The sequence below is a fragment of the Sphaerodactylus townsendi genome, linkage group LG09 (genome assembly GCF_021028975.2).
Source record: "Sphaerodactylus townsendi isolate TG3544 linkage group LG09, MPM_Stown_v2.3, whole genome shotgun sequence".
NCBI classification, from domain to species: Eukaryota; Metazoa; Chordata; class Lepidosauria; order Squamata; family Sphaerodactylidae; genus Sphaerodactylus; species Sphaerodactylus townsendi.
In genome coordinates, this window is record NC_059433.1 from 74288092 (window position 1) to 74315404 (window position 27313).

The window sequence follows — 27313 nt, forward strand, 5'->3', positions numbered from 1 at the left end:
CTAAACAGATGAGGCAGAAATGGAGGGGTACCACTGAAGAAGGGGAGGGGGCAATGCAGAGGTGGGATCCAGCAGGTTCCCACAGGTTCCCGAGAGTAGGTTACTAATCATTTGTGTGTGCCGAGAGGGGGTTACTAATGGGTGATTTTGCCACGTGATTTTTGCCTTAGTTACGCCCCTCCTCTCAGCAGTAGCGCGCAGAACTTGAAGCAGTCTAGCAGGAGGTGCACCGGCGTGCGTGGCAGCCTGCGCCTGCGTGCATTCGTTTCCCGCCCAAGGACCGGTGCAGCGGCTGCATCCTGGCCACAGCCCCGCCCAGCAATGCCCTGCCCCTGGAATGCCCAGCCACGCCCCCGTTGTGCCCTGCCCAGCCCCATTGGCGCTACGCCACTGTTTGAATCCCACCTCCATGGGAACCTGTTACTAACATTTTTGGATCCCACCACTGGGGCAGTGAGACACTTTTAAAAATGTAACAGTGCTTTCAATGCACTACTTTTAAAAATATGCCTCCTTGAATATTGAGTGAATCCAATTGAGTGAAACCTTGCTGAGAATCTCTCCTTTACCCCCTGCTAAAGACTCAAATTGGAGATCTGTCCACAGAGCTGCCTGCAATCCATTCAAGTCCTAAATCACTTGCCTGCATAGTTTGGAGAGAGATGGATCTACTGGCGAAGTGTGAACAGGTCCCGACAAAAGAAGAATTTGGATTTATAACCCCCATTTCTCTCCTGTAAGAAGACTCAAAGGGGGGGGGAGGGTATAAATCTAAATAATCTACAATCTCCTTTCCCTCCTCCCCAACAAATACCCTGTGAGGTGAGTGGGGCAGAGAGCTCTGAAGAACTGAGACTAGCCCAAGGTCACCCAGTGCACAGGCTAATCTGGTTCCCCAGATAAGTCTCCACAGCTCAAATGGCAGAGTGGGGAATCAAACCCGGTTCCCCAGATTAGAGTGCACCTGCTCTTAACCACTACACCACGCTGGCTCTCACTCAGAAGTGCAGTCACAGACTCCGCCTGTGATGACAGTATGTCATCTGCCACATTGTCATTGTGATCTCACCTTTCCCTCTGTCACTGAGCTCAAGACAATTCATGTGGGGCCTCCAGGATGTCCCCCATCCGGGGTGTGAATGGGCACAGCCCTGCTTAGCATCTGCATCATCTGCCTTCTGATCACAGCCTGGGACTGACGCTTATTATTGGGCATTGTTTACACAGCTGGATCCCTGCATGTCCAAGAGACCGCCGCCTCCCATACATCTCAACATGATTTCTCACATCATTCACAACTTATCTGAGACTAGGACATTATCGAAGGGCAGAGCTGTGGCTTCCACTCGGCATACAGAAGCTCCCAAGCTCCATCTGTAGTTGGAAGTCTCAGAAAGCAGGTGGTGTGGAAGATGTCTGGTTGAGACCCCAGAGAGCCGCTGCCAGCCAGAGCGGACACACTCATGCATATCTGGACAGACCCACTGTGTTTCCAGATGGCCCCTCTGCATGTCCGGACGCCCCCCTGCATGTCCGGACGGCCCCCTTGCATTACCAGATGCCCCCTGCGTGTAATAGGATTATTACCGATTACTGAAACCGATTATTATTACAGATTGTTACCGACTACTGAACCTGATTATTACCGATTACTGAAACCGATTATTACCAATTACTGAAACCGATTATTCCCGATTATTCCCGATTATTCCCGATTACTGAAACCAATTATTACCGATTACTGAAACAGTGCTGACTTTGATGGACCCAGGGTCTGACAGTGTCTGGTTTTATATGCTTGTGTGTCTCTGATTGGGTGAGGCTGCCAGAAGAAAGGCCATTGTGCCTTCTATTTCAAAAAACCAACACTTAAAAACAGGGGCGTACCACCCAGGGGGCCATATGGGGGTCAAATGTCCCTGGGCTACAGCTATTTAGTCATGTGGGGGGCAGAAAATCACCCCAACCCCCCTCCTTATTCAGCTGAACATATTCTACATGGAAGGATATTTTTGCATGGAGGATTCGGTCATTTACAGAGCAGTTACAAAGAGTTATATCCTTCTGCTGGCTGAAGTCAATGGGTTCCATAGTCCATTCTACAACCTCAGAATTCTACCACCTTATTTTGGCTGTCTCTACAGAACAGGGTCCAGTGATGGGAAAGTTCTCAGTCTGGCATTAAAGCCACAATGGCCCATTCAGAAATGTGTCTGATGTTGCAGGCAATGAGTGATGAGTCAGCATTTGTGAACTGGCCACAGTTAATTATGGAAGCTGCCTCAGGAGATTTTTAAGCTAATACTGTAGAGTAAAATAAAATTATTAAATATATGGCTGCAAGCAAGGAGCTTGATTAATGTCTGGATGAGAGATGCTGTTTGGAATCAGCATGAATTTTCTGAAGGAAAAGCAGGATATAAGTATAATATGTTCTTTAAAAAGTAAATTATTCCTGCATAATTTTTGAATAGCAAGGTATGGAATGGTCTATGGCAGGGGTAGGGAACCTGCGGCTCTCCAGATGTTCAGGTTCCCTACCCCTGGCTATGGGTTATATCCAGACTAAATTTTCCATCAGCAGAATAAAACTTTCCTGCCCTCCCTCCAGTTGATTCCCCACTAAACAAGGCTTCCAGTGGAAAGGGGGCTCCAAGGGAATCACATTGGGGGTGGGGGGAGAGATCTGCAGTAGGATGGAAAACTGGTAGAAATAGCCTAGGAGGCGTATTAAGCTGTAGTGCTACTCGTAAGACTTGTCAAGAAGCGCCATCACCACTTTGGGAACCTGCTGCTGAGGCTCAGCCTAGAACTACTTCCCAGGGTATCCTGGGAAATGTAGTTCCCACACAGGCAGGCCTCTGTTCTCCCAGCCTAGCTCAGTTTCCTAGCAAGTGTGGGAGGGGCACCGCAGAGGGCACCGCTAACCACACCCGCCCTCCACAGTGCCCCCCCTGCGGCGCCCCCCGCACACTTACTTTAGGAAACCGAGCAGGCTGCAGAACAGGCCTGCCTGTTCAGGAACTACATTTCCCAGGAGACCCTGGGAAATGTTGTTCCCACCAGAACAGGAAGGCCTGTTCTCTAGCCTGCTCGGATTTTTTTCTAAAAGCAAGTGTGTGGGGGGTGCCGTGGGGAATCATGCCTGCCCGTGAAGCCTCATTGCACCCACTTGCTTTAGGAAGCCGAGGCAGAGCCACAGAATGTAGTTCCCACCAGAACAGGAAGGCCTGTTCCCTAGCCTGCTCGATTTCCAAAAGTAAGTATGGGGGGGAACACCGCAGGGGGGAAGGGGGAGGGGGCCGGGTTGGGGGGTAGTTTTGCACCCCCCATATGACTCAAATCCATGCGCCTGGTGCGTGGCGCACTCCCCGTCCCCTGGGAGCTTCGCCACTGAAATAGCTATTTTAGTCTAGTTCCAACCCTATTGGTAAACAAATGCCCCAAAAGCCTCCTCCAGATTTGCTGGATACAGGATGATTGTTGCTCACAGATTCCCAGAAAACTAATTAGAAAGTGGCTACAATACCTTGGATGGGCATTTGATTTACGTTCTCATGTGATTCACTTACTTGCTGCTAACTATACCTGCAGACAGAAAATTACACATTGCACCGAACACCACAGATGCCCAGAATGGACGAGGTAATGGAAAGGGGTGATTCTGTGCTCATTCGCTAGTAAATATTGATAGAACATAAAGTTTCCTATCTTGGTACCCCCCCCCCCCGCCACTTTTAAGGGCAGGGTTCTAAAATGGGGAACCACGAATGGACAGAAAGCAACACTGGCCACACCCAAAAAGGGAGAGCAATATGGTACAGTGGTTAGAGTGGCTAACAGACCAGGTGATCGGGAGCAACAGCCGCAGAAGGCCATTGCGTTCACATCCTACATGTGCGCTCCCAAAGGCACCTGGTGGGCCACTGCGAGTAGCAGAGAGCTGGACTAGATGGACTTTGGTCTGATCCAGCTGGCTTGTTCTTATGTTCTTATGTTCTTAGAGTGTCGGACTAGGATTGGTAACACCCTGGTAGGACAAGGATTTGTAACACTCTGCCATTTGCAGGGAGCCCTTGGGCCAGTCACTCTTTTTCAGACTGACCTACCCCACAAGATTGTTGTTAAAATAAAATGGAGGGAGGTAGAATGATACACACTGCTTTAAACTCCGTGAAGGGAGAATGGGAACAAATGTACTAAATGAACAATGCATCAGAGGAGCAATGTTCTCCAGCAGAGGTTTGCCGCATCCCTTCTCACACTATGGATGTTACCCTTTTCTGTAAGCAGCCTTGGGGGCCTATTTCTGAGCTGTGAGATCCTCGAAAGATAAATTAATCGACATAAATTGAAATAGACAGAAACTGAAATAGAAAAATAAATCAATAGAATTTGACCGGGATTACACACATGAGTACCATATACCAGCTCATATAAGCAATATAGCATCTCAGGGACACTTCATCAACCAGAAATTCAATTAATACTAAACAATAATAGCAAGTTCATTCAATTTAAAGGAGATATACTGTTTGTAATAGTACCAGAGGGGCAAAATTGCATTGTGAAGATAGTAATTATTGCTATAGTAGATTTTCTCTGACATTTTCATGTTGGCGTTCTAGCATCCCCGGAGCGCTTCCTGAGCGTTGTCTTACATAACAATTTACTTTTTCTTTCTTTTTTATTATTTAACCTTAGTTGGGCACTCAGGATCAAACAAACTTAAAGTTACGCTTGTAGCACTCTTGCCAAAAGCACCAGGCAGAAACCACAAGCGATTTCAGGAATGTACAGCGATCATCTTCATGAAAGGATTATGTACAGGCTTGGCTGGCTTTCCTTGACTTTTTGTTTTGAAAAATTAATCCGGAGAGCAACTAACGGTCCATGAAAGACGTCACCCTTAATGTCCCATTCCCTCAATTAGTAAGTTTACACTCTAAGGAAAATGCGGTTTAAAGATACTTCAGAGGATTGCGAATTTCTGTCTCATGAAGAAGAAGAAGAAGAAGAAGAAGAAGAAGAAGAAGAAGAAGAAGAAGAAGAAGAAGAAGAAGAAGAAGAAGAAGAAGAAGAAGAGGAGGAGGAGGAGGAGGAGGAGGAGGAGGAGGAAGAGGAGTTTGGATTTATATCCCCCCTTTTTCTCCTGCAGGAGACTCATAGGGGCTTACAATCTCCTTGCCCTTCCCCCCTCACAACAAACACCCTGTGAGGTGGGTGGGGCTGAGAGAGCTCCGAGAAGCTGTGACTAGCCCAAGGTCACCCAGCTGGCGTGTGTGGGAGTGCACAGGCTAGTCTGAATTCCCCAGATAAGCCTCCACAGCTCAGGCGGAAGATGGGAATCAAACCCGGTTCCTCCAGATTAGATACACGAGCTCTTAACCTCCTATGCCACTGCTGTGAAATGCAATAGGCTAGTCTGTTTATCGGAGGTGCTGCTGTGTCTGGAGAAATGGATAGGATTGCTTTTCTTGGGAATTTGGTTTCACATGTTGAACAGGGACTGTCTTTCCCCCTATGTCCCTACCCGACCCCTGCGTTCGGCGGCTGCAAATTTACTGGTGGTCCCCGGCCAAATTTACTGGTGGTCCCCGGCCAAATTTACTGGTGGTCCCCCAGCTTTCACTGCGTTGGCCCTGCCTGGTGGAACACTCTTCCTCCAACCAGCAGGGCCCTGTGGGACCTAGGGCAGTTCTGCAGGACCTGTAAAATGGAGTTGTTCCACTGGGCCTTTGGGGAGGCTGGCCTTTGATTTGCCATCCCCCACCAACCCCTGTATAACATCATGCTTGGTTGATTTTAGTGTACTTAGCCCCCTCCCAGGGGTGTAGAAGGTCTTTTTCTGAGTTGCCAATGGCAGCAGAGTCCACAGGCAACATTTGTTTTTCATTGTCCAGCCAACTTACGGCAACCTGTAGGGTTTTCAAGGCACGAGACATACAACTGAAAAAATGAGCAAATTATATTTGAATGTTGGGAGGTCACTGCTGTCTTCATGCCCTGCTTGTGGGTTTCCTGGAGGAATCTGGGATGGCCACTGTGGAGCATAAGATGCTGAATTAGGTGGACCTTTTAGTCCAGTCCTGCAGAGCAGGGAAAGCTGTTAAGGGATCAACCTTCTCATCTCTTGAACGATCACTCCATTTGCTAGATCTTAATTACCACAGCGGCTCACTAGACCAGAGCAATCCATTGGGATCACATCAGAAGTCAATTCCAGGTAAAGATTTGAAACGAAGATTGATTCTCTTTGTGTGTCCTTCCTACGTAGGGATGGAATGAAGGGAAGCTTGAGAGTATCTCTAAGAAATACTGGTAATCAGCGCAATTCCCAAACTTCTTATTGTGTCTTACTACACAGGCCCAAGGCAACAAACATCTATATGAGTAGTCATAACCTTGATAAGCTACTAATCACCAGAATCATTGTGGGGGGCGGAGGTGGAGATTACTCATGGCTTGTTAATACTACTAGTGCAGTGGGAGGGGGGGATAACTCTCTAGAAAGCCCCTTGTCTACACAGAACAAGCATTCCTCCTTTGCCCAGCAACCAGAGGCTTAGCTGGGCCAGAGTGCGCCCGGTGCACACTCTGGCTTTTTCGCCGTTTGCAGCCTGGAAGGGAACACAGAAAGGCCTCCTCTCCAGTCTGCTCCGTTTGTTAAAGTACCCTGTTTCCCCGAATATAAGACATCCCCGGAAAATAAGGATCGAGAGGCTTGCTGAAGCAAACATAAGGCATCCCCCCAAAAGGAATATGGGTGTTTTTTGTTTGGAAGCATGCCTGACTTAACAGAACACAGAAATATATATCCTGAAAATAAGACATAGCGCATCTTTGGGAGTAAAATTAAGGAGGCATACCTGTGTGGATTCGCATGCCTGACGAACAGAACACAGAAATATAAGACATCCCCTGAAAATAAGACATAGCGCATCTTTGGGAGCAAAAATGAATATAAGACAGTGTCTTATATTAGCTTCTGTTAATATTGTCGTGGGGGGGGTAATAGAGTAGGTGAGCTGAGCGGCTGATCGATGAGGGAGGAAGGGGGAGAGGGAGGGAGGAATTTTCTGCCTCCCACATGACCCAAAGCTGTGCGCCTGGTGCGTGGCGCACCACCCTTCCCCTGGTAGCCCCACCACTGCCAGCAACATAACATTCACTGTGTCCAGTATATTGGCCAATTCCTTATCAGTGCATGAATGGAATACTTCATCTTCCCACCTTTCCTTCTGCCCTTTTTGATCCCTGGAAAGATTATCCCCCAGGGTCATGGAACGGGGAACAGCAGGGGAGGGCAGGAGAGGAACTGAAATCCTCTCCTGCAAGCCCCGCTCCACTGCAGGAAGGGGGTCAGTTTCCTCCCCTGCCCCCTCCTCACTGCATCCCAACAACAACGACAACGCTGATGGCCATTCCAAACTCCCATGTGTGCCTAGGTTGCCATAAGCATGGTGTTTGGAATATGCTGCCACAGGAGGTGGTGATGGCCACTAACCTGGATAGCTTTAAAAAGGGCTTGGACAGAGTTATGGAGGAGAAGTCAATCTATGGCTACCAATCTTGATCCTCGATCTGAGATTGCAAATGCCTTAGCAGACCAGGTGCTCAGGAGCAGCAGCAGCAGAAGGCCATTGCTTTTCACATCCTGCACGTGAGCTCCCAAAAGCACCTGGTGGGCCACTGCGAGTAGCAGAGTGCTGGACTAGATGGACTCTGGTCTGATCCAGCAGGCTAGTTCTTATGTTCTTATAGTGTTTGAATATGCTGCCACAGGAGGTGGTGATGGCCACTAACCTGATAGCTTTAAAAAGGGCTTGGACAGATATGGAGGAGAAGTCAATCTATGGCTACCAATCTTGATCCCCATCTGAGATTACAAATGCCTTAGCAGACCAGGTGCTCAGGAGCAGCAGCAGAAGGCCATTGCTTTCACATCCTGCACGTGAGCTCCCAAAAGCACCTGGTGGGCCACTGCGAGTAGCAGAGTGCTGGACTAGATGGACTCTGGTCTGATCCAGCAGGCTAGTTCTTATGTTCTTATAGTAAGGTTGTGATGGCAGAGACACAGATTGAGAAGTTGTTGGGGGCATCCTCCCCTGCAAACATCTCCGTGCTCCGTGGTCCATGCATGGCTTCCTCTTACATTTCTCCAGCTAAGCAGGATTCCCTCCCCACAAGTTCTTGCTCACTTACCAAGCTTTCTTCTTCTGTTTCTCTTTGTGCATGATTATTTTCAGGATGGCCTCCTCCTCGTAGGTGTGACCGCAGGTTTTGTTCCTTACTGGTTTCTTCATTTCCTCCTGCAATCATTAATTAGACTGTACTTGACAGACCAAATCCTGATCTCTGATAAACCCTCAGATCAGCTCTATACCACTAACACCCTTCTATTCTGTAAAAAAAACATCAGGGATAGCAATGACGGAGCCCTCACTTGTATGTCTCAAGCAAGCCTGATCTCAGCCTCCTTATCATAACATTGGATGGTCATGTTTTAAAAATGCCAGTACCATAATGCCTTTATATAACTAAAGATCTGCCAGCACCAACCATAGGTACATTTACCATTCCATCTCAGAACAAGTTCTCTTAGCACCAGGACACAGAGAAGAAGACACCATTCATATGAAGGAAGGCTGCAATGTTTGGGGTGGACGGGGGACATAAGAGGTTTGTAAAATTGTGACTGGGAGCGCGAGAGTCCATACAGGATCTGTTTTCCCCTTCTGTCATAATGTTAGAACTTGGAAACACCCCCCAAAAACATCAATTGGCAGTAAAGACTTGTCTGGTTTTGCCAGATCTCTGAAGCTCAGGAGAACCATCCCTGGTTAGTACTTGGATGGAAGAACACTGGGTCACTACGCAGAGCCAGGCTGACTGCATCTTGACGGAACGACCCACCATCAATATTAACAAGGCTGACTGCAGGGAAGTAGGAAAGATTCTCCTCAAAAAGTTAGTTACTCTTTTTGCTCCTCAACTTTTCAGGTTAAGGTCCAATACCATGGGTTAAAGTTTTAGTAAGCCTGCAGAGAATTTCAAAAGTTTCCCCCCCAAAAAAGATTCCACCTGAACATCAGGAAAAACTTCCTGACAGTTATGGCTGTTTGACAGTGGAATGCACTACCTGGGAGCGTGGTAGAGTCTTCTTCTTTGGGGTTTTTTATAGAGAGGCTGGATGGCCATCTGTCAGGAGTGCTTTGATCGTGTGTTCCTGCATGGCAGGGGGTTGGACTGGATGGCCCTTGGGGTCTCTTCCAACACTACGATTCTATGATTCGATTAACTCTCGTCCTCCACTCCAGCAGCAAGCAGAAGCCATCACAGTTCTGGTCAGGACCAACCAATCACCTAGCTGTCTCTGGCGATGAGCCCATCCATGTAGAGGGAACATGTAGATCTCCCCCCACTCTAAGCAACCTTTGTGGGTTTGAGATGGCCTTGCTGTTCCCAACCACATGAACTGGAAAGAAAAAACAGGTGGCGTACCTGTAGGCATATGGATATAGTGTCATGACTTGGATCCAAAGAGATAAGATGGGATAGAAAATGTTTAAAATAAATTAACTTAATCTACATAAAATGATTCTATGGCAATTATTCCTACTACCAATGAGATCAGATGCAGGTGGAGAGCTTAGAAAATCCACATCTTCCTGTCCATGCCATAACCAGAAGAAGAGGAGGAGGAGGAGGTGGTTAGGGTTTAGATTTTTACTCCACCTTTCTCTCCTGTAAGGAGACTTAAGGTGGCTTACAAACTCCTTTCCCTTCCTCTCCCCACAACAGACACTTTGTGAGGTAGATGGGGATGAGAGTTCCAAAGAACTGTGACTAGCCCAAGGTCACCCAGCAGGAATGTGTAGGAGTAGGGAAACACATCTGGTTCACCAGACAAGCCTCTGTCACTCAGGTGGAGGAGTGGGGAATCAAACCCGGTTCTCCAGATTACAATCCACTTGCTCTTAATCACTATACCACGCTGGCTCTAGTCTAGAAGAAGAGTAAGTTTTAATGCTCCGCTTTCCTCAACGGTAGGGAGTCTCGAAGTGGCTTACAATCGCCTCACTGCATTCCCAGAACAGGCACCTTGTGAGGTAGGTGGGGCTGAGGGAGTTCAGAAAGAACTGCGACTGGCCCAGAGTCATCCAGCAGGCTTCATGTGGAGGAGAGGAGAACTGAAGTCAGATTTCCAGATCAGAGTCCACTGCTCTTAATCACGACACCGTGCTGGCTCTCAACCAAAGCTGCCTGAGGTGTGGTCTCTCAGAAACATACCAAAATGGAAAGGGCAAAAATGCAGAGAGGCAGGGGAGAATCCAGAAGGAGAATGACTGCATGATATCACTGAGTGGAAGCTAAAATTTTGAAAATGCTGAAAGGTGTGGGGGCAGGGTTGCAGAACCTCAACGTGGAGGCCACTGTAGAGGAAACCGACCAGGTTCTCACTGAAGATGTCCAGACAACTCCATTGAATTTGAAGTGAAGGACCCTTCCTCTGAACATTGCTTTCCAGACTTTGGCCCAAACTATGAATAAATATTTAACTGGAACATAGACAGGCCATATCTGTGAAGGCACTAGGACAGCGATGGCGAACCTTTTTGAGACCGAGTGCCCAATTTGAAACCCAAAACCCACTTATTTGTCGCAAAGTGCCAACCCGGCAATTTAGCCTGAATGCTGAGGTTTTAGTTTAGAAAAAACGGTTGGCTCCGAGGCACGCGTTACTCAGGAGTAAGCTTAGTGAAGCAGCCGTGCAACGCTTCAAATGGGTGAATCACGATCATAGGAGGGTTTACTCAGAAGCAAGCCCCATTGCCAGGAACCGAGCTTACTCCCAGGAAAAGGATCATGCCCAGGCCAGCCTAGGGGTGTGTGGGGGTGTGTGTGTGTGATTTTCCACCCCCCACCCACATGATGAACTCTGTGCGCGAGTGCCCACAGAGAGGGCTCTGAGTGCCACCTCTGGCACCCGTGCCATAGGTTCGCCACCACTGCACTAGGAATACTCTAACAGCTATGAAAGGCATAGTAATGAATGAAGTCACACATTTCAGCTCCAGCATCATTGCTTACCTGTGTGATGGGGCATATGAAATTCATCTGGCTTTGCGTCACAGTTAGATCTTCATCGACTTGTTCGTTGGCCTGACTTTCTCCTGCGTCCAGCGGAACACCAACTGTGATAAAGGAAGGGAAGAAAATCAAGTAGAAGCAAAGCTTCTTAAAGGTAGCCGTTGACGGCACTAGTTCTAGCACAGTCAGAAACAAAACCTTCCCACTGATCTTAAGTTGGGTTAACAAACACAGCGACCTTGACCAAAAAGCTAGATATACTTGCAGCTGTGATGCCACAGACATGACGACTGTGTTGATATGAGATCTGGCCTTCTCCGCACGCACAGCAGACCACAGATTTTTCCCGTGGTCAAACTCTACGTCTTGGAAACGTTTTTCTGTGAAATCATGCTGCACAACCTCCATCCCCCCGCTGTTTTCCCCCTTGTCTCTTCAATAAAATTTATTTCTCATGCTACTGTTGAAAATATATTATTCCCAATGGTGGTGGGATATCATCCATCATGCAGAAGAATAATCTTTAACCTTGGTTTCTTTTGTGCGAACATTCTAGCATTAAGGCGCAGTTACACTACAGGGGCAATTCAAGAAAATGTCTCAGCCTCCATTTCTACCCTTGAGAAGTACCCATACAAAATGGAAGCCAAAAAATCTACTGGAGCAGATGCCATTACCTGAAAGAACTGAAACATGCAACCCACCCTCCCCAAAATACATTTTTCGGCCACATTAGAGCTGCAGTAATGCACATTTATGACTGAGGAAGTCCCTTGTCAATTTCACTTGCTCCTAATTGCTCCTAATCCACAGTACAACCTCCCCTAACATTACATTGCTAGTTGACTGTGAAATTGACAAAACTGAGGTAATTGCCCTGGCTTCTTTGTATCTGTGCCTGAAAGTTGACATCACAAACTCCATGTGAAATTGACAAAGCTGATCCAAATCCTCCTGCTTCTTATCTCCCTGCCTCAGCTTCACATCACTGGTTCAATATGACAAAGAAAAATAATTAAAAATTCCTTTCAAAAATGGAGGAAAAGGGGGAGGAGGAAATGGCTGAAGGGGAGGTTGGGAAGTGTGGATAAGGGCTGGGTGTTTGGGGGGGGGGGTGGAGAAATAAAGACTGTTTCAACATGATCATATACTCAAGGGAAGCTGGCCTGGAAACAGATAGGAAAAAAACCCATTGAGGTAAGAGTGCTCAGGAAAACATGTAGGAAAAATGAAAGGTCGACATTCCCGGAACCAAACGGAGAGAAAAAAATTAGGAATTCAAAGGGAAAAACCCACAGCATTTGGCAGCAAAATTCATTGCAAACAACTTGTAGGGAAAAGCCTCTGGTGGAAGAATCGAGTGGGAAGGGAGGAAAAATGAAAACCAACCCCTTCTCCCTCTCTTGAACTGACATTATCATTGATTTTCAGTTGAGGGGGGCTATGTGCACTCCACACATGTTGAGACCCATGTGCACCGCAGCACAAGGAGAAAATGTGACCTAAGCCCTTAAACAGATGGGTGGATGTCTGAGTTATAACAGGAGGATCCTGAATAAACGCAAAATTCTTTTTTAGTCTAAAACTTGGGAACGAAAGAACTGAGATGCCTTCTGAAATCTCATTTACTCTGCAGCAAATTGAAGAGAAAGTACATTATTATTTAATTTTGTTTCATATCACAGCTGCCAGTTCTTTAGCTGGTTGTTGGCCTTTCATTACAATTGGAGCCTCACCCACAGGCATAGGACGTTGCAGTGTATTGGCAAACTATTAGTGCGGATCCCAGCAGGGCTGAATCTGATGTTGATTTTGTTGATATGAAGATGTTTAAGTGCCGCCCAGTGGTTTTGGAATGGTGCCCAGGGTGCCGGTTACCACTGGGACTTTTTTTGCTTAGGGTCATAGTATTTGATGGACCACCCTTAACCCGTACTGTCCAGCCTAACAGTTAATGTCCTCCTCACAAACCCCCATTTCTGTGACCCCGCCTTCAGAAGTGAGGAAGATGGGGCTTTTCAGTGATGGCCCCTCACCTGTGAAATTCCCTCCTCCTTGAAGTTCACTTGGTGTGTAACCTACTATCCTTTAGCTGTCTGTTCATTTCTATTGAGGCTGCTTTACACTTTATCCAGCCACTCATCACACTGGCTGGCAGAGGCTGTCTCAGACAGAAGTCTTTCCTATCGTTTCTGCATGGCAAAATTATACCTGTGTAGCACCAGTTTTTGTAAAACCTGGGTCTATTTTATCCCAGGGTTTCCGTTCACATGGCTGCCCGTTTTTTGAAGGAATCCGGTGAAGACCGGGGGAAAATACTCCAGCTTGTTTCACACGAGCCTGGGACTTCTGTATTTACATTGCAAGCATATTTGAGCATGCCCGGTGTCCGGCGTTCTGATTTGCTGCTGTTTTTGAGTGGCAGCTGAAAGCATATCTGAGCATGCTCCGGTGTCCTGCATTCTGATTGGCTGTTGTTTTTGAATGGCAGCTTGAATGAACATCAAGTGGGGAGATCAGGCGACTGGGCGGGAAAAATAAACCAGTCCTGCTTCCAATTGTTGTTCACACTGTAGCAGGCTCACCCCGGGATTTTTTAAAAGAACCTCCAATTTGGCAATTTTTTAATACCCTGGGGTGAGGGAAATATTATGGGGCAAGCCTGCTTTAGGACTGGGAACTATGCGAACATCTCAGCTCCACAGGGATATTTTTCTTGGTCAACCCAGGATATTTTGACCATGTGGAAACGGCCCTAGACTTGTAACCAAAGACCTTTTCGAAATGGAGTTGCTACCTGCGACCTAATGCATGTGCTCCACTGAGCTTGTCTATAGCCCTCTTCAAGTTCAAGAGAATGCACTTATGTCCTGAATCCATGTGCATAGATCTGCTTAGGAAAAAAAGCTGACACATGTTCACTTTACAAATGCAGTGAGGGACCAACACCTGGATAAATGTGGGGTTTGTAGCACAAATTCAGCTAGATGTACATGCGCTGAGTAAAACATAGGAATTGCTCAACAAATGTATTTTTTTTAAATCAGCACATTGTACATGGATTGCAAGAGCATTTGCTGTAACAGGGCTTTTCTTCAGCAGAGGAGAAAGGGAGGGAGGGGACAGAAAGAGAGAGAACATTTCACCTTCTTATAGTACATGTTGCAATAATTGCTCAAGGAGAATATAGATCTCCCAACATAGAGACTGTGTTCAAAGCAGATGTTCTAAGCAACAAGTATGTCTTTTCAGTGCCAGAATGATAAACAGGATTATGGATGGCACGTGAGATAAGACTGATGCAAATGAATGGGGATTCTTGGGGTTCTATTCAGACCTACAGACATCAGGCTCATAGAAAATGGTTGCTTTGGAGCAAAGACTGTAAGGCGTCATACCTCACTGAGCTCTCTCCCCGTGCACCACCCCCAAATCTTCAGGAATTTCCCAAGCCGGAATCGGCCATCCGTACAAACAGGAGTGTCATGGCACCTTTAAGATTTTTGTAAAGCACTCTTTTCTCCCAGTTGGACTCAAAGCGATTCACAATATTGATTTTCAAAACCAAATTAAAATAATAATAATAAAAAAGCAATAGCTCTTGGAAACAGCAAAAACACAGAAACTTCTCAAACCATCTGCAGGGAAAATTGCCACCAGAATGCGCACTTAACTAATTCTATCTTACAGAGCTTTCAAAAAAGTGGACTGTCTGGGTCATAGGTGTCAAGTTCGTGGCCCTCCAGATGTTATGGACTACAGTTCCCACCATCCCCTGCCAGCATGATGCTGGTGGGGGATGATGGGCACTGTAGTCCATAACATCTGGAGGGCCACGAGCTTGACACCTATGGTCTTGGTGATACTGTCTGATATTGTCTGGGTGGTCACTCCAACAAGTCGGATCCATTCCTAGAAAAGTTCTAGGTCATTGATCTCATTTGCCTGTGAGATCAAAAATTATGCAAACGAGCAAAGAAACTGTGATGCAGGAGGCTACACCAGGAAAGACAAAGCTGCGGATATGTGGGTCCCAGGACAGATAACAACAAACACCTTAATGTACAAGGAAGCTTCTGACAAAAAAGTTCCCTATGGCTTGCACCATGCCATCTGACCTCCAACAAAAAAATGAGCCCCTAGCCTTTTGTTCCTGTGTCCCAGCTCCCCAGTTGTGTCTTAAAGATGATTTTTTCCCATGTTGTCTGATAGCTTAGGTGTAATTAAATCAGAGCCTCCCAGATGCTCAGCGAACTGTTCCATCAGCCCTTGCCAGTATAGCCAATGCTCATGTTGGGAGGGACTGATGGGAATTGTAGTTCATGAACATCTGGAGGGCCGCGAGTTTGACACCCCTGCCACCCCTGCCACGAATTGCAATAGTCCGGTCTCACTGTTCCTGTGGCGTAGATGAGTGCAGCCTAGCCAGCTGAACCTAGGTAAGGAGTCAACTTACATCTCACGTGCATAAGGAAGAAAGCACTTTCCACAGCTGAACTTACTGTCCTCCCTGATAACAGAGATGGGTCTAACATAACTTTCAAGCTCTGCACTGAATTAGATAGGACGTGTTTTGTGCCGTTGAAATCAAACAAAATGCCTGCAAAATGTCAGTTGTTCCCAACCAGAATCACCACTATTTGATGTGTTTCATTAGTATATAAACTTTTCCAGAGCAGACTCTACTATCGCTCGAATTCTTCAAATGCCCTCCCCTCCTTTTCTACATTTACACCAACTGGGAGACTACTGGCCAACAACAGATCTGCACTACCCAAGTACACAGCTTCACATTTATTACAGTGTTTACAACTGACCTTCCCTGGGACTAGGGGAGCGAAGGTAGCTTACGGGAGAAAACTCTGGAAAGGATAGATCCAGCAAAACATTAACATCAAAAAAAATCCTTTAAAAACCTGGTGTCAAATAACATCAGCAGTTCAGATATTGTGTGTGTGTATCATTAAGTCACACCTGATTTATAGCAACCCTGTAGATATTTTGAGGCAAGAGATGTTCAGAGGTGGTTGCCATTGCCTGCCTCTGCATGGGCCAACAGAGTTCTGAGAGAACTTGACTAGCCCGAAGTCACCCATACAAACATGCAAACAGTCAAACGGGGCTCATTATAATTCCCCCAAGGAGATACTGAATAGCACAAATCTGCAAAGTTGTCAAAAAAATGACCAGCATGGGCATTTTGAAAGGGTGTGTTGGAAGAGTATCCCACAAGGCCCCTGCCCCAGGCCTATAATTGATTGGAGGCAGATCTAATCATCCTTTTAAAAGTCACAGGTAGGAAAAGTGAAATTGCTACCTGGACTCACAGAGGGAGAGGCAGTTGCCTAAACATGAGGGTCCCAAGAGCTTTGAAGGTATAACCAGAACACATACCAGTAACGCTAACTCTGGCGCTTCAAATGTTCATGGACTACAATTCCCATCAGCCCCTGCTGGCAAGGGGCTGATGGGAATTGTAGACCATGAACAGTTGAAGTGTCAGAGTTGGACATCCCTGCTTTAACGGGGGCACTTTCATCTAACATTTTTATTCGTCAGATAACCTTTTACCCCACCTAAACCGAAGAGGGAGAATCTGGAAGCTTCAAAAGTAGGTGGAAAGGTAACGTCTGAGGTAATCTGAATGTCCCTCTGACATGAAACTCACCGGGTGACCTTGGGACTGTCCTACTCTCTCAGCTTAACCTATTTCACAAAGTTGTTGTGAAAATACTATTGAGAAAGGAGACCCGTGTATATTTATTTTATTTATTTTATCTGTGAACTTGTTTCCCGCCCATCGCCAATGAACAGCACGGGAATTTTGCAAGCGTGTTCTGGGCTGCCTGGAAGAATGGCAGGGTAGAAGTATGATTGAGGACAGATACAGATTTCAGCAGAAGTGGAGTCCTATGAAATCAAGTGTTACATCTAATATTAGCTAAGCATGACTTACTTCCTGGTTGTTACTAATCCTGATATTGGTCAGCAGATGCATGATCCTCTGCCCTTGATGTAGCTAGGCAGGCCTGTTGGGAACCCTCTTGGATGGGGATGGCAGGGGATGATGGGAACTGGCAGGGGATGATGGGAACTGTAGTCCATAACATCTGGAGGGCTGCAAGTTTGACACCTGTGCTATAGGTGCTGCCTCCGTTATGGAATAATAGCAAGATATCAACGAGGAAAAAAATCCCTTGTGTCTGAACATGTGACTCCTCAGTATGTTTTGAGGATCTATGTTTGGCTGAACTTCCTAGTTCAGGGGTCCCCACCAACATTGTTTCGGGCACCCTCCTTATTTTCTAGGAAGTTGGTGGGTCTCTTATCAAGCAGCACTCCTATTGGCCACTGGGGTTTTAATTGGCACTTGCCTCTACAAAGTTGGTTTTATTTTCGTTCATTCCTTTTTTCCCCAGCACATTTTTTTTAAACTACCCCTTTTCTCCCCTGTTCTTGGCCTTCCTCTGTGTGGCAGGATCTGCTTCTTCTTCTACCTTCTACCTTCACAACCACCTCAGATCTCTGGAGAAGTATCCTAAAAAACCTTCCATACCATTTCCACTTTTAAACTGATTTAAATCTGTCCGACTCACCGTTCTCCCAGTACCAAAACAGCTCCCCAGAGGGGTTGGGTCAGAGTGGTACGAACCTATGGTAGGAAAAAACCTAGTGTTGCCCTTGATGCTGATCTCCAGGAGGACCTTTTGAAGCCTGAACGTGACTGACTCAGTAAATAACTAAAATCTCTGGCTCAGAGGCCTGACCTCATGCTGGCAGGGACCGATTATTTGCATATTCCAATTGAAATATAATCATAACCAGCACCTGAGAATATTTGTGGTTTCTTTGCACAGCCACTGTGTAACATCTGCAGTAAAGCTTTCAGTTCACATTAAGAGTCAACCCCATTCACTGCAGTGTTGCCTGGAAGACACAGTCACACAAACGAATCGGTCTTTCAACCTCCCCCAATCAGATGACAGATGAGCCTCGATGTAGGTTGTATGCTCCTCTTATTCTGTAAATCAGCGGTTCTCAACCTGGGGGTCAGGACCCCTTTGGGGGTCGAACGACTCTTTCACAGGGGTTGCCTAAGACTCTCTGCATCAGTGTTCTCCATCTGTAAAATGGATAAATGTTAGGGTTGGGGGTCACCACAACATGAGGAACTGTATTAAAGGGTCGCGGCATTTGGAAGGTTGAGAACCACTGGTGTAAATGGCCTTGCACGCTAATGATGTAATGCTGGTTATAAACAATAAGGATAAATTTGGGTGCTGTGTGGTTTCCGGGCTGTATGGCCGTGTTCTAGCAGCATTCTCTCCTGACGTTTCGCCTGCATCTGTGGCTGGCATCTTCAGAGGATCTGATGTTGGGAAAGCAAGTGGAGTATATATATCTGTTGGAGTGTCCAGGGTGGGTGGGGAAACATTGTTCGTGGAAAGTAACAAAGAAGGCAACCAAGGTCAATAGTTGAGGGGGGCATCTGAATGAGAAGTAAGAGTAACAATGAAGGTCTATAGCATGGGAGTAGTAATAATGGAGATATGCAAGGTCACTGGTGGGAGCATCTGAATAGAAGTATCCTGGCCTTTGTTTCCCTTTGTCTCTATGGTCATCCTGTGTTTGTTGTGGAGCTGGTTAGACACTGTCTTGACTCTAGTATTTTTTCAACACTGGCAGCCAAGTTCTTGTTCATTTTCATAGTTTCTTCCTTCCTGTTAAAATTGTCCATGTGCTTTATGGATTTCAATGGCTTCTCTGTGTAGTCTGACGTAGTGGCTTCCAGAGTGGTCCAGAATTTCTGTTTTTTCAAATAATATTCTATGTCCAGGTTGGTTTATCATGTGTTCTGCTATTGCTGATTTTTCTGGCTGAAATAGTCTGCAGTGCCTTTCGTGTTCTTTGATACGTGTCTGTGCGCTGCGTTTGGTGGTTCCTATGTAGACTTGTCCACAGCTGCATGGTATGCGGTAGACTCCTGCAGCAGCTAGAGGATCCCTCTTGTCCTTTGCTGAACGTAGCATCTGTTAAATTTTCTTAGTGGGTCTGTAGATTGTTTGTAGGTTGTGCTTAAGGATAAATAAGGATAAATATTTATTCATACAAAAGGGCCAGGATATTGGGGGGTCGATTGGCTTTGAACATTATTTGGTCCTTTCAAAATCGGCTCTGCTATTTGTAATTATTATCTTTGGGGGCAAGCCTATTCTTTTCCTTCCAGCGACACACAACTTATACCCTGTTTCCCCGAATATAAGACATCCCCGGAAAATAAGACGTAGTAGAGGTTTTGCTGAAGTGTGAAATATAAGGCATCCCCCAAAAGTAAGACGTAGCAAAGTTTTTGTTTGGAAGCATGCCTGACGAACAGAATACAGAAAAATAAGACATCCCCTGAAAATAAGACATAGCGCATCTTTGGGAGCAAAAATTAATATAAGACACTGTCTTATTTTCGGGGAAACACGGTATGTATCTTATTCAATGCTGCATTCCAAAACAGCCTTTGAAACAATGATCGCGTGGCCTGTTCCTAATTTGGCTGTCTGGTTTAACTTTGACCTCCACCCTGAAAACTGGGAACAAAAAACAAACAAGCAAGCATCCCGTGATCGGGAGTCTGCATGCCCACTGCAGAAAAAGAAAAGCTGTTTTTGTTTGTACGAAGAATCCCACATCCAACCCTGCATCTTCCTTTACGCAGTGTTTGGTTTAAGGTTAAAAAAAAAAAAAGCACAGAGGGGCCTTTGTTCTTTAATCCAGGTGTGGAGAACTGAAGCCTTTTTGAGAGAGTCACCATCGAGTGAATCAGCTATTGCGAGCGTTCGCAGATAAAGGCAAGACATTTTCTGTTTAAAAAAAAATCCTCCTGCAACGGGCAACACACCCTTCTAAAGAATGGCAGTTGCACAATGCAGATATACGATGAGAATTGGTTGACTGATCAAGGCTCCTCCCAAAGCACTTAAGCCTGGCTTCAGAGGCTAGAGAAATCCTCAAAAGCCACATGTTTGGCGCAGCAGTTCAATCACCAGTCACTGTTACCCGGACAGGCATTGCTCTATCAACCCCTGAACTCTTACACAGACATATTTCGTTTTAAGCAATGATATAATGCAACATTTCATAGCCAAAGGGTAGCAAAAGTTTAGCGGGAATTTAGGAAGCCACAGGGGCTGGGAATGCTTGGGATATTAGGTTCTGGGCAGTGGTGGGATTCAAATAATTTAACAACCGGTTCCGGTGGTGGGAATTCAAATCATTCAACAACTGGTTGTTTACAGGTACCATTTTAACAACCAGTTCTGCCGAAGTGGTGCAAACCGGCTGAATCCCACCACTGGTTCTGGGTCTCCAAAACCTTTTCCCACCAAGAGCTGAGGTTTTCCCCTCTCGTCTCCCCCGATAAGAAGGTAGGAAAGAGTACTTCCCTGAGAAGATCTGTGAGCTGCTTCGTGGTTTTTAAAGAAAGTGTACATAAAGTGTTTTGGCCTTGGAAAATATGACTTTCCAATGGTGGGAAACGCATGTTCGAGACAAGTACGGCCTTGAAAGAGGTGGGTTTGAATGCAACTTCCTATCACAGAAAGGTAGTACCTAACCGAGGGTGAGCTGCTACATAATTTGGCTCATGTGCATGCCTAGATCTCATCACTTGATGAAAGAACGCTTGCTGACCAACTCGGGTTTGCAGCAGAGGAATGCATAATACAGGCTTATTTCCGGCCATTTCCGGCCATTTATGTAAGCATGTGTCTGCAGTTCGTTTCTATTGGCATGCATGTGACCTCTCCACACACTCCGCACACTGACTGAATGAGTGCAGGGGGTGGGGTGGGGTGGGGTTGGCCAGAACTGTCCCAGTCTCCCACCTGCCTCTGTGCAATTGCCAGCTTGCGAGCATAGTGCTGACACGTGGAGGAAATGTCTGCGCATAAGCTCCCTCCCTATGGTTGGGGGTGCTGCTTTCAGAACTCAGGCAACAATGGGGAGAAAGTGAATGTACACAAGCACCATGCTTATGAGTCAGCAATTCCTCAAAGGGGGAGGGGGAAGGAAACCAGTGCTCTCATTTCCGCTGTCCTCCCACTGTGGGCTACTGGGGGGAGGGGAGTGGGGAAGTGGAGAGAGGGAGGGGTGGCATGCAAGGGAGGGAGGGGAGGGAGGAGAGGAAGGGGGCCCAGCATCTGGACATGGCCCACCCACCCTAGCAGAGGGAGAGGAGGGAGGGTTGGCGTGCAAGGGGAGGGGAGTGGGGAAGGGGAGGGGTGGCATGCAAAGGAGAGATGGGGCCCGGCATCTGGACATGACTCTAGTGGAGGGAGGGGGAGGGGTGCAAGGGAGGGGAGGAGGGCCCCCCGACATCTGGACATGGCCCACCCACACTAGCAGAGGGAGAGGGAGGGAAGGGAGGGGTGGCATGAAAGGGAGGGAGGGGAGGGAGGGAGGGGGCCCAGCATCTGGACATAGCCCACCCACCCTAGCAGAAGGAGAGGGAGGGAAGGGAGGGGTGGCATGCAAGGGAGGGTGGGGAGGGAGGGGGCCTGACATCTGGCCATAGCCCCAACTTAAAGGCAGAGAAGGAGAGGGAGGGGAGGGAGTGGTGGCATGCAAAGGAGAGAGGGGGCCCGGCATCTGGATATGACCCTAGTGGAGGGAGGGGGAGGGGTGCAAGGGAGGGGAGGAAGGGGGGCCGACATCTGGACATGGCCCACCCACCCTAGCAGAGAGGGAGGGGAGGGGAGGGGAGGGAGGGAGGGGTGGCAGGGAGTGAGGGGTACGAAGCATCATGTCAACTGGGCTCCTACTTTTCTCTTGTTCCTACTTTTCCCTCCCACAAAAGAATGTCTGAAACACACAAAGGTGTGGAGCAGCATGTTAACCTTCTGCTTTTCCCATTCGTTCTGTGCTGTGGACAGTGGGATGTCCTTGAGTTATGGGGTCAGCCAGAGCTCCCAATTTTCATCAGGGTTCAGTGCTCCAGTCTCTGCTTGCACGTAACTGCAGACGTGGGGAAAGCAGGGACATAAACCGATATGTACTTCCACTTCTCCTGCCTCCTTGTAATGTGGGAACAGTCTCTTAAATTCACCCTACAGGCACTAATCCTGATCTGCAAAACTGTGTGAAAAGGCGTTCTACGTTGCCCCTCTGCTCTTCACTCTGGAGACCAGTCAAACCCTGAGAATGTGTGTCTTCTGGAAATGTATATTCATGCTGACTTTTGGGGTCAGTGACAAAGAGCAGGGCTGAATCAGAGGGCGAGGAAGAGAATTTGGAAACCTGGGCAGCTGGGGACAATCTGTGTGTCATTCGCAATTTCTCATTTCAGGCCCTTTCAAAAGACCAGAACTTGCCCTGGGCATAAACTCAACAGCCACTCGCCTTTGGCTCTCCGCCAATGACTCACTGGCAATCTTCAAATTGTGGCTAGATGAAAACTTGTCAGGGATGCTCTAGGCCAGATGTTTATAGACTACAACCTGTGGCTCTCCAGATGTTTATAGACTACAATTCCCATCAGCCCCTGATGGGAATTGTAGTCCATGAACATCTGGAGAGCCACAGGTTGCAGACTCCTGCTCTAGACTGATCCTGGATTGAGTAAGGGTTTGGACTAGATGGCCTATATGTCCTCGCTCCAACTCTTTTTTTTACTCCTTGCCTACCATTATACTCTATTTCACATAAAGGTGTCAGTAGACTGTATATAAATGTTAAACATTTGAAAACTATAGGAACCCTAAGGAACAAGATCTACCAGACCACAGCCACACAGCCCGGAAAACCCACAACAACCAGTTCAAACCAGCCGTGAAAGCCTTCGACAATTCATTTACAAAGTCTCTTAACAATTAGAAAATGTTATATTGGAATCCATTATGTAATATGCAACTATAACAAGGGGCAGATCTTTTTCTTTTTTGATGTAATAATGTCTGTTTTCTATTCTTTCTTTTCCTTTTCTTCTTTTTTCTTTCTTTTGGATATTTAGTAAGTGTTGAAAAATAATGCAAATATTTTTTAAAATACCACTTCAACATCTAAAAATGGGAGTATGTGCTCTCATATCACTTCTCCTGTCTTCCTTATCTTTTTAAAGTTAAAAAAAAATTAAGAAAACAAGCTAAAACACAACCCATTACATATCATATACTGACAGCTTTCTCATCTTGATCAAAAGTTAACTCTAGGTCCATGCATATATTGAATATAATAGTTCCAGTAATTAATATTTCAAAATGTATTATACTATCTACTATCTCAGGAGCCACGTGGTGTACTGGTGAAGTGCACTGCCACTCACACGGTCAGGAGTTCGAGCCCCCTGAGATATCCTGGCAGCTGGCTCATGGTCAACTCAGCTATCCATCCATTCCTTGGTTGGTAAATGAGTACCTAGCACATAGCTAGGGGGTAAAGAATAGCCGGGGAAAGCAATGGCAAACAACCCCACAAAAACGGCTTGCCTATGAAATCACTGCTTGCAGTGGTACCCCAGGGTCGAACACGACTGAAGGGGAAACTTTACTTTTAAAAATCTACTACCGTGTTTCCCTGAAAATAAGACAGTGTCTTATATTAATTTTTGCTCCCAAAGATGCGCCATGTCTTATTTTCAGGGGATGTCTTGTTTTTCTGTGTTCTGTTCGTTGGGCATGCTTCCAAACAAAACCTTTGCTACATCTTACTTTCGAGGGATGCCTTATATTTCGCACTTCAGCAAAACCTCTACTACGTCTTATTTTCAGGGGATGTCTTATATTCGGGGAAACAGGGTATCTGTAGTTTTCTTTACATTTCAAACCCTACCACTACTCCACCATTTAATCAAATCTTTGAAATATATTATGTAAAAGGTTTCCAGTTTTCAACAAAAAAAATCACCCAAACTTCTCTCTCTGAATAGTGTCGTCAGCTTTGCCATTTCTGAATATTCTGTTACTCTCAGAATCCAGGCTTCCTTTGTTGGCGTCTTATGATCTCTTTCTTTTTGTATATGTAAAGTCCTTGCTGCAGTTGTCAATATGCATAAGTAGCATTCTGTGTTGCTTAGGACAGTCTTTTCCCACCGTTCCCGTCACGAAGGCTTCGGGTTCTTTCAACACTGTTATCTTCAAAATCTTCTGTACTTCCTTCTCAGTTCCAATACAAATGTAAGACATAGGCAGAATTCCTTGTCTGGCCCCATCTTTCTGCTTCACACCCAGTCCTGTCCCACTCTTCCCTCCATACGTCAACACACATGAAGCTCCCATATAGTGAATCAGCCAAGCAAGCAATTATTTGCACACAATAAGGCTAGCAGTCATAAACTGTATAATATATGAGTTTACTAAGTCTATGATATATATACCTGTGGGGCTGTATCTCAGTAGCACCCCAGTACACCTTCAAGTATTTCTCTCATAAAGAAATAAATACATTCATGAGTAGTAGTCAACACTCCTATGATCCACCCAAACATCCAATTTACTATGGAGAAAGAAAATGAAGGAAAACTGCCATTTTTAGATGTTTTAGTCATCCGCAAACCAAACCAGCAATTGGGACACACAGTATACAGAAAACCTACTCACACAGACAGATATCTACACAAAAACTCCAATCACCATCCAGGGCAAAAAAGGAGCGCCATAAAAACTTTGGTACATCGCGCAAACAGAATCTGTGAACCTCACCTCCTACAAGATGAATTGAATTAGCTTTAATTAGCTTTAAAAGGGGCTTGGACAGATTTATGGAGGAGAAGTCGATTTATGGCTACCAATCTTGATCCTCTTTGATCTGAGATTGCAAATGCCTTAACAGACCAGGTGATCGGGAGCAACAGCCGCAGAAGGCCATTGCGTTCACATCCTACATGTGAGCTCCCAAAGGCACCTGGTGGGCCACTGCGAGTAGCAGAGAGCTGGACTAGATGGACTTTGGTCTGATCCAGCTGGCTTGTTCTTATGTTCTTATGTTCTTATGAATCACCTAAACAGGGCTCTACAGGCTAATGGTTACTCTAATACAGAAATCAGAAGGGCTGCAAGACCAAGAACAAGCCACATGAACAAAGATAAAGAGCCATCTAGAGGGAAGGTGTTCTTACCATACATCAAGGGAACCACTGATCGCATAGGAAAACTGATGAAGAAGCACAACCTACAAACAATCTACAGACCCACTAAGAAAATTCAACAGATGCTACGTTCAGCAAAGGACAAGAGGGATCCTTTAGCTACTGCAGGAGTCTATCGCATACCATGCAGCTGTGGACAAGTCTACATAGGAACCACCAAACGCAGCGCACAGACACGTATCAAAGAACACGAAGGCACTGCAGACTATTTCCAGCCAGAAAAATCAGCTTAATATAGCAGAACACATGATAAACCAACCCTGGACGCAGAATATTATTTGAGAAAAACAGAAATTCTGGACCCTCTAGAAAGCCACTCGTCAGACTACACAGAGAAGCCAAATTTGAAATCCATAAGCTTCACATGGACGAATTTTAACAGGAAGGAAGAAACTATAGAAAATAGACAGAGACTTGGCTGCCCAGTGTTGAAAAAATACTAGGAGTCCAAGACAGTGTCTAACCAGCTCCACACAAACACAGGATGACCATAGACAAAGGAAACAAAGGCCAGGATACTTCTATTCAGATGCTCCCACCAGTGACCTTGCTATCTACAGGGTTACTCCCAGGCTATAGTCTTCATTGTTACTCATACTTCTATTCAGATGCCCTCAACTATTGACCTGGTTGCCGCCTTTGTTACTCACAGACAAGGTTTCCCCACCCACCCTGGACACTCCAACAGGTATATATACTCCACTTGCTTTCCCAACATCAGATCCTCTGAAGATGCCAGCCACAGATGCAGGCAAAACGTCAGGAGAGAATGCTGCTAGAACACGGCCATACAGCCCGGAAACCACACAGCACCCAAACTCCTATGATTGCTTCTCTCATCTCCACAGAGATAGCTATTACTTAACAATGAAAACACAATACAAGCGACCAGCTTCCAGATAGGTTCTGGCTTTTAAAATCTTCAGAGGTTCGTGCATGCGTGGCATTTTCAATGTTGGTCAATAAATCACATATAAATTGCCAGGGCTTTACATTCACAATATCTAATTGTACATAACTGGAGAGTTTCATTGATTACATAATATCAACCGTTATATAAAGAGTGGATAACCCATCACATTTGTGAGACATAAAAAGAATTATCGTATATACGAAAACATAAGAAGGAAATTAAGCAGGTGTAGATAGAGAAGAAGAAAAAGAAGAAAGCGTGAGCTAGCAAAGAAGATCAGAAGGAGATAAGAGAGAAAAGGAAAGATCAGTAAAAGAGAAAGAAAATAAAAGAGAAGAAAAAAAGAGTTTGGACTTCCTCTTAGCTTTGATTATAAATGTATATACCATATCAACTTAATTACACTTTGGTCTAGTATGAATTTGTCAACATTGCAGGTACAAAGATAGTTTATTATATTCTTTGTTTGTTTGCAAAAATTTTACTAATGGTTGCCATATATCTAAAAAAAATTCTGTTGTATTATACTGTAATAAACTTGAAAGTTTGTCATAAGCTGCAATAGATGAATGTTGTCTTAATTAATCCCACCTAGTATATGAATTACATTTCTGAAACCCATATGGAACCAGGATGTAACAGCTTACACTTACATGCAAACTGTGCACCAACAATACTTCTTAGAAGTACACTACAAATGGTTATAAATAAACTGCTTTAAGAGTATCATGTATAAGCTGTAGCCTACATACAGTTGTCCTGGCTTTTCAGTTTTGGAGGATTGAGCCATGCCAAGCATTTGTCCTGCCATTGAGTCACGGTTCTTTCCCCAGAAAAAGAATTCAGTGATGTAAGCAAATGGAACAGGAACCTACCTGCTGCCAACCTACATGACATTGCACTGGGGCACTGGTAACCATAAGACATGGGGATAAGAGAGAAGGAGAAGAGGATATATATATATATATATTAAAAGAAGGCCTTAGGGTCAAGTGGAAGGCAACACTGTTGCCCCCTGCAAAAAAAGGTCACCCAACAGGAATGTGTAGGAGTGGGGAAACACAGCTGGTTCACCAGATACGCCTCTGCCATTCAGGCAGGGGAGTGGGGAATCAAATCTGGGTCTCCAGATTAGAGTCCACCAGCTCTTAACCACTACACCACACTGGCTG

General features: G+C 45.8%; 1 protein-coding gene across 2 annotated transcripts in view; it reads right to left on the bottom strand.

Moving 5' to 3' along the window:
- The window catches only part of NSMCE2 (NSE2 (MMS21) homolog, SMC5-SMC6 complex SUMO ligase), a 295740-nt gene that overhangs the window by 17469 nt on the left and 250958 nt on the right, over positions 1 to 27313 (bottom strand). For both annotated transcript variants that reach the window (XM_048507511.1, XM_048507510.1), the window contains exons 5-6: positions 11095 to 11198; positions 8206 to 8312 (exon numbers count right to left, since the gene is read on the bottom strand). In XM_048507511.1, coding sequence (XP_048363468.1) covers positions 8206 to 8312; positions 11095 to 11198 — 211 coding nt within the window. The remainder of the gene's footprint in view (positions 1 to 8205; positions 8313 to 11094; positions 11199 to 27313) is intronic.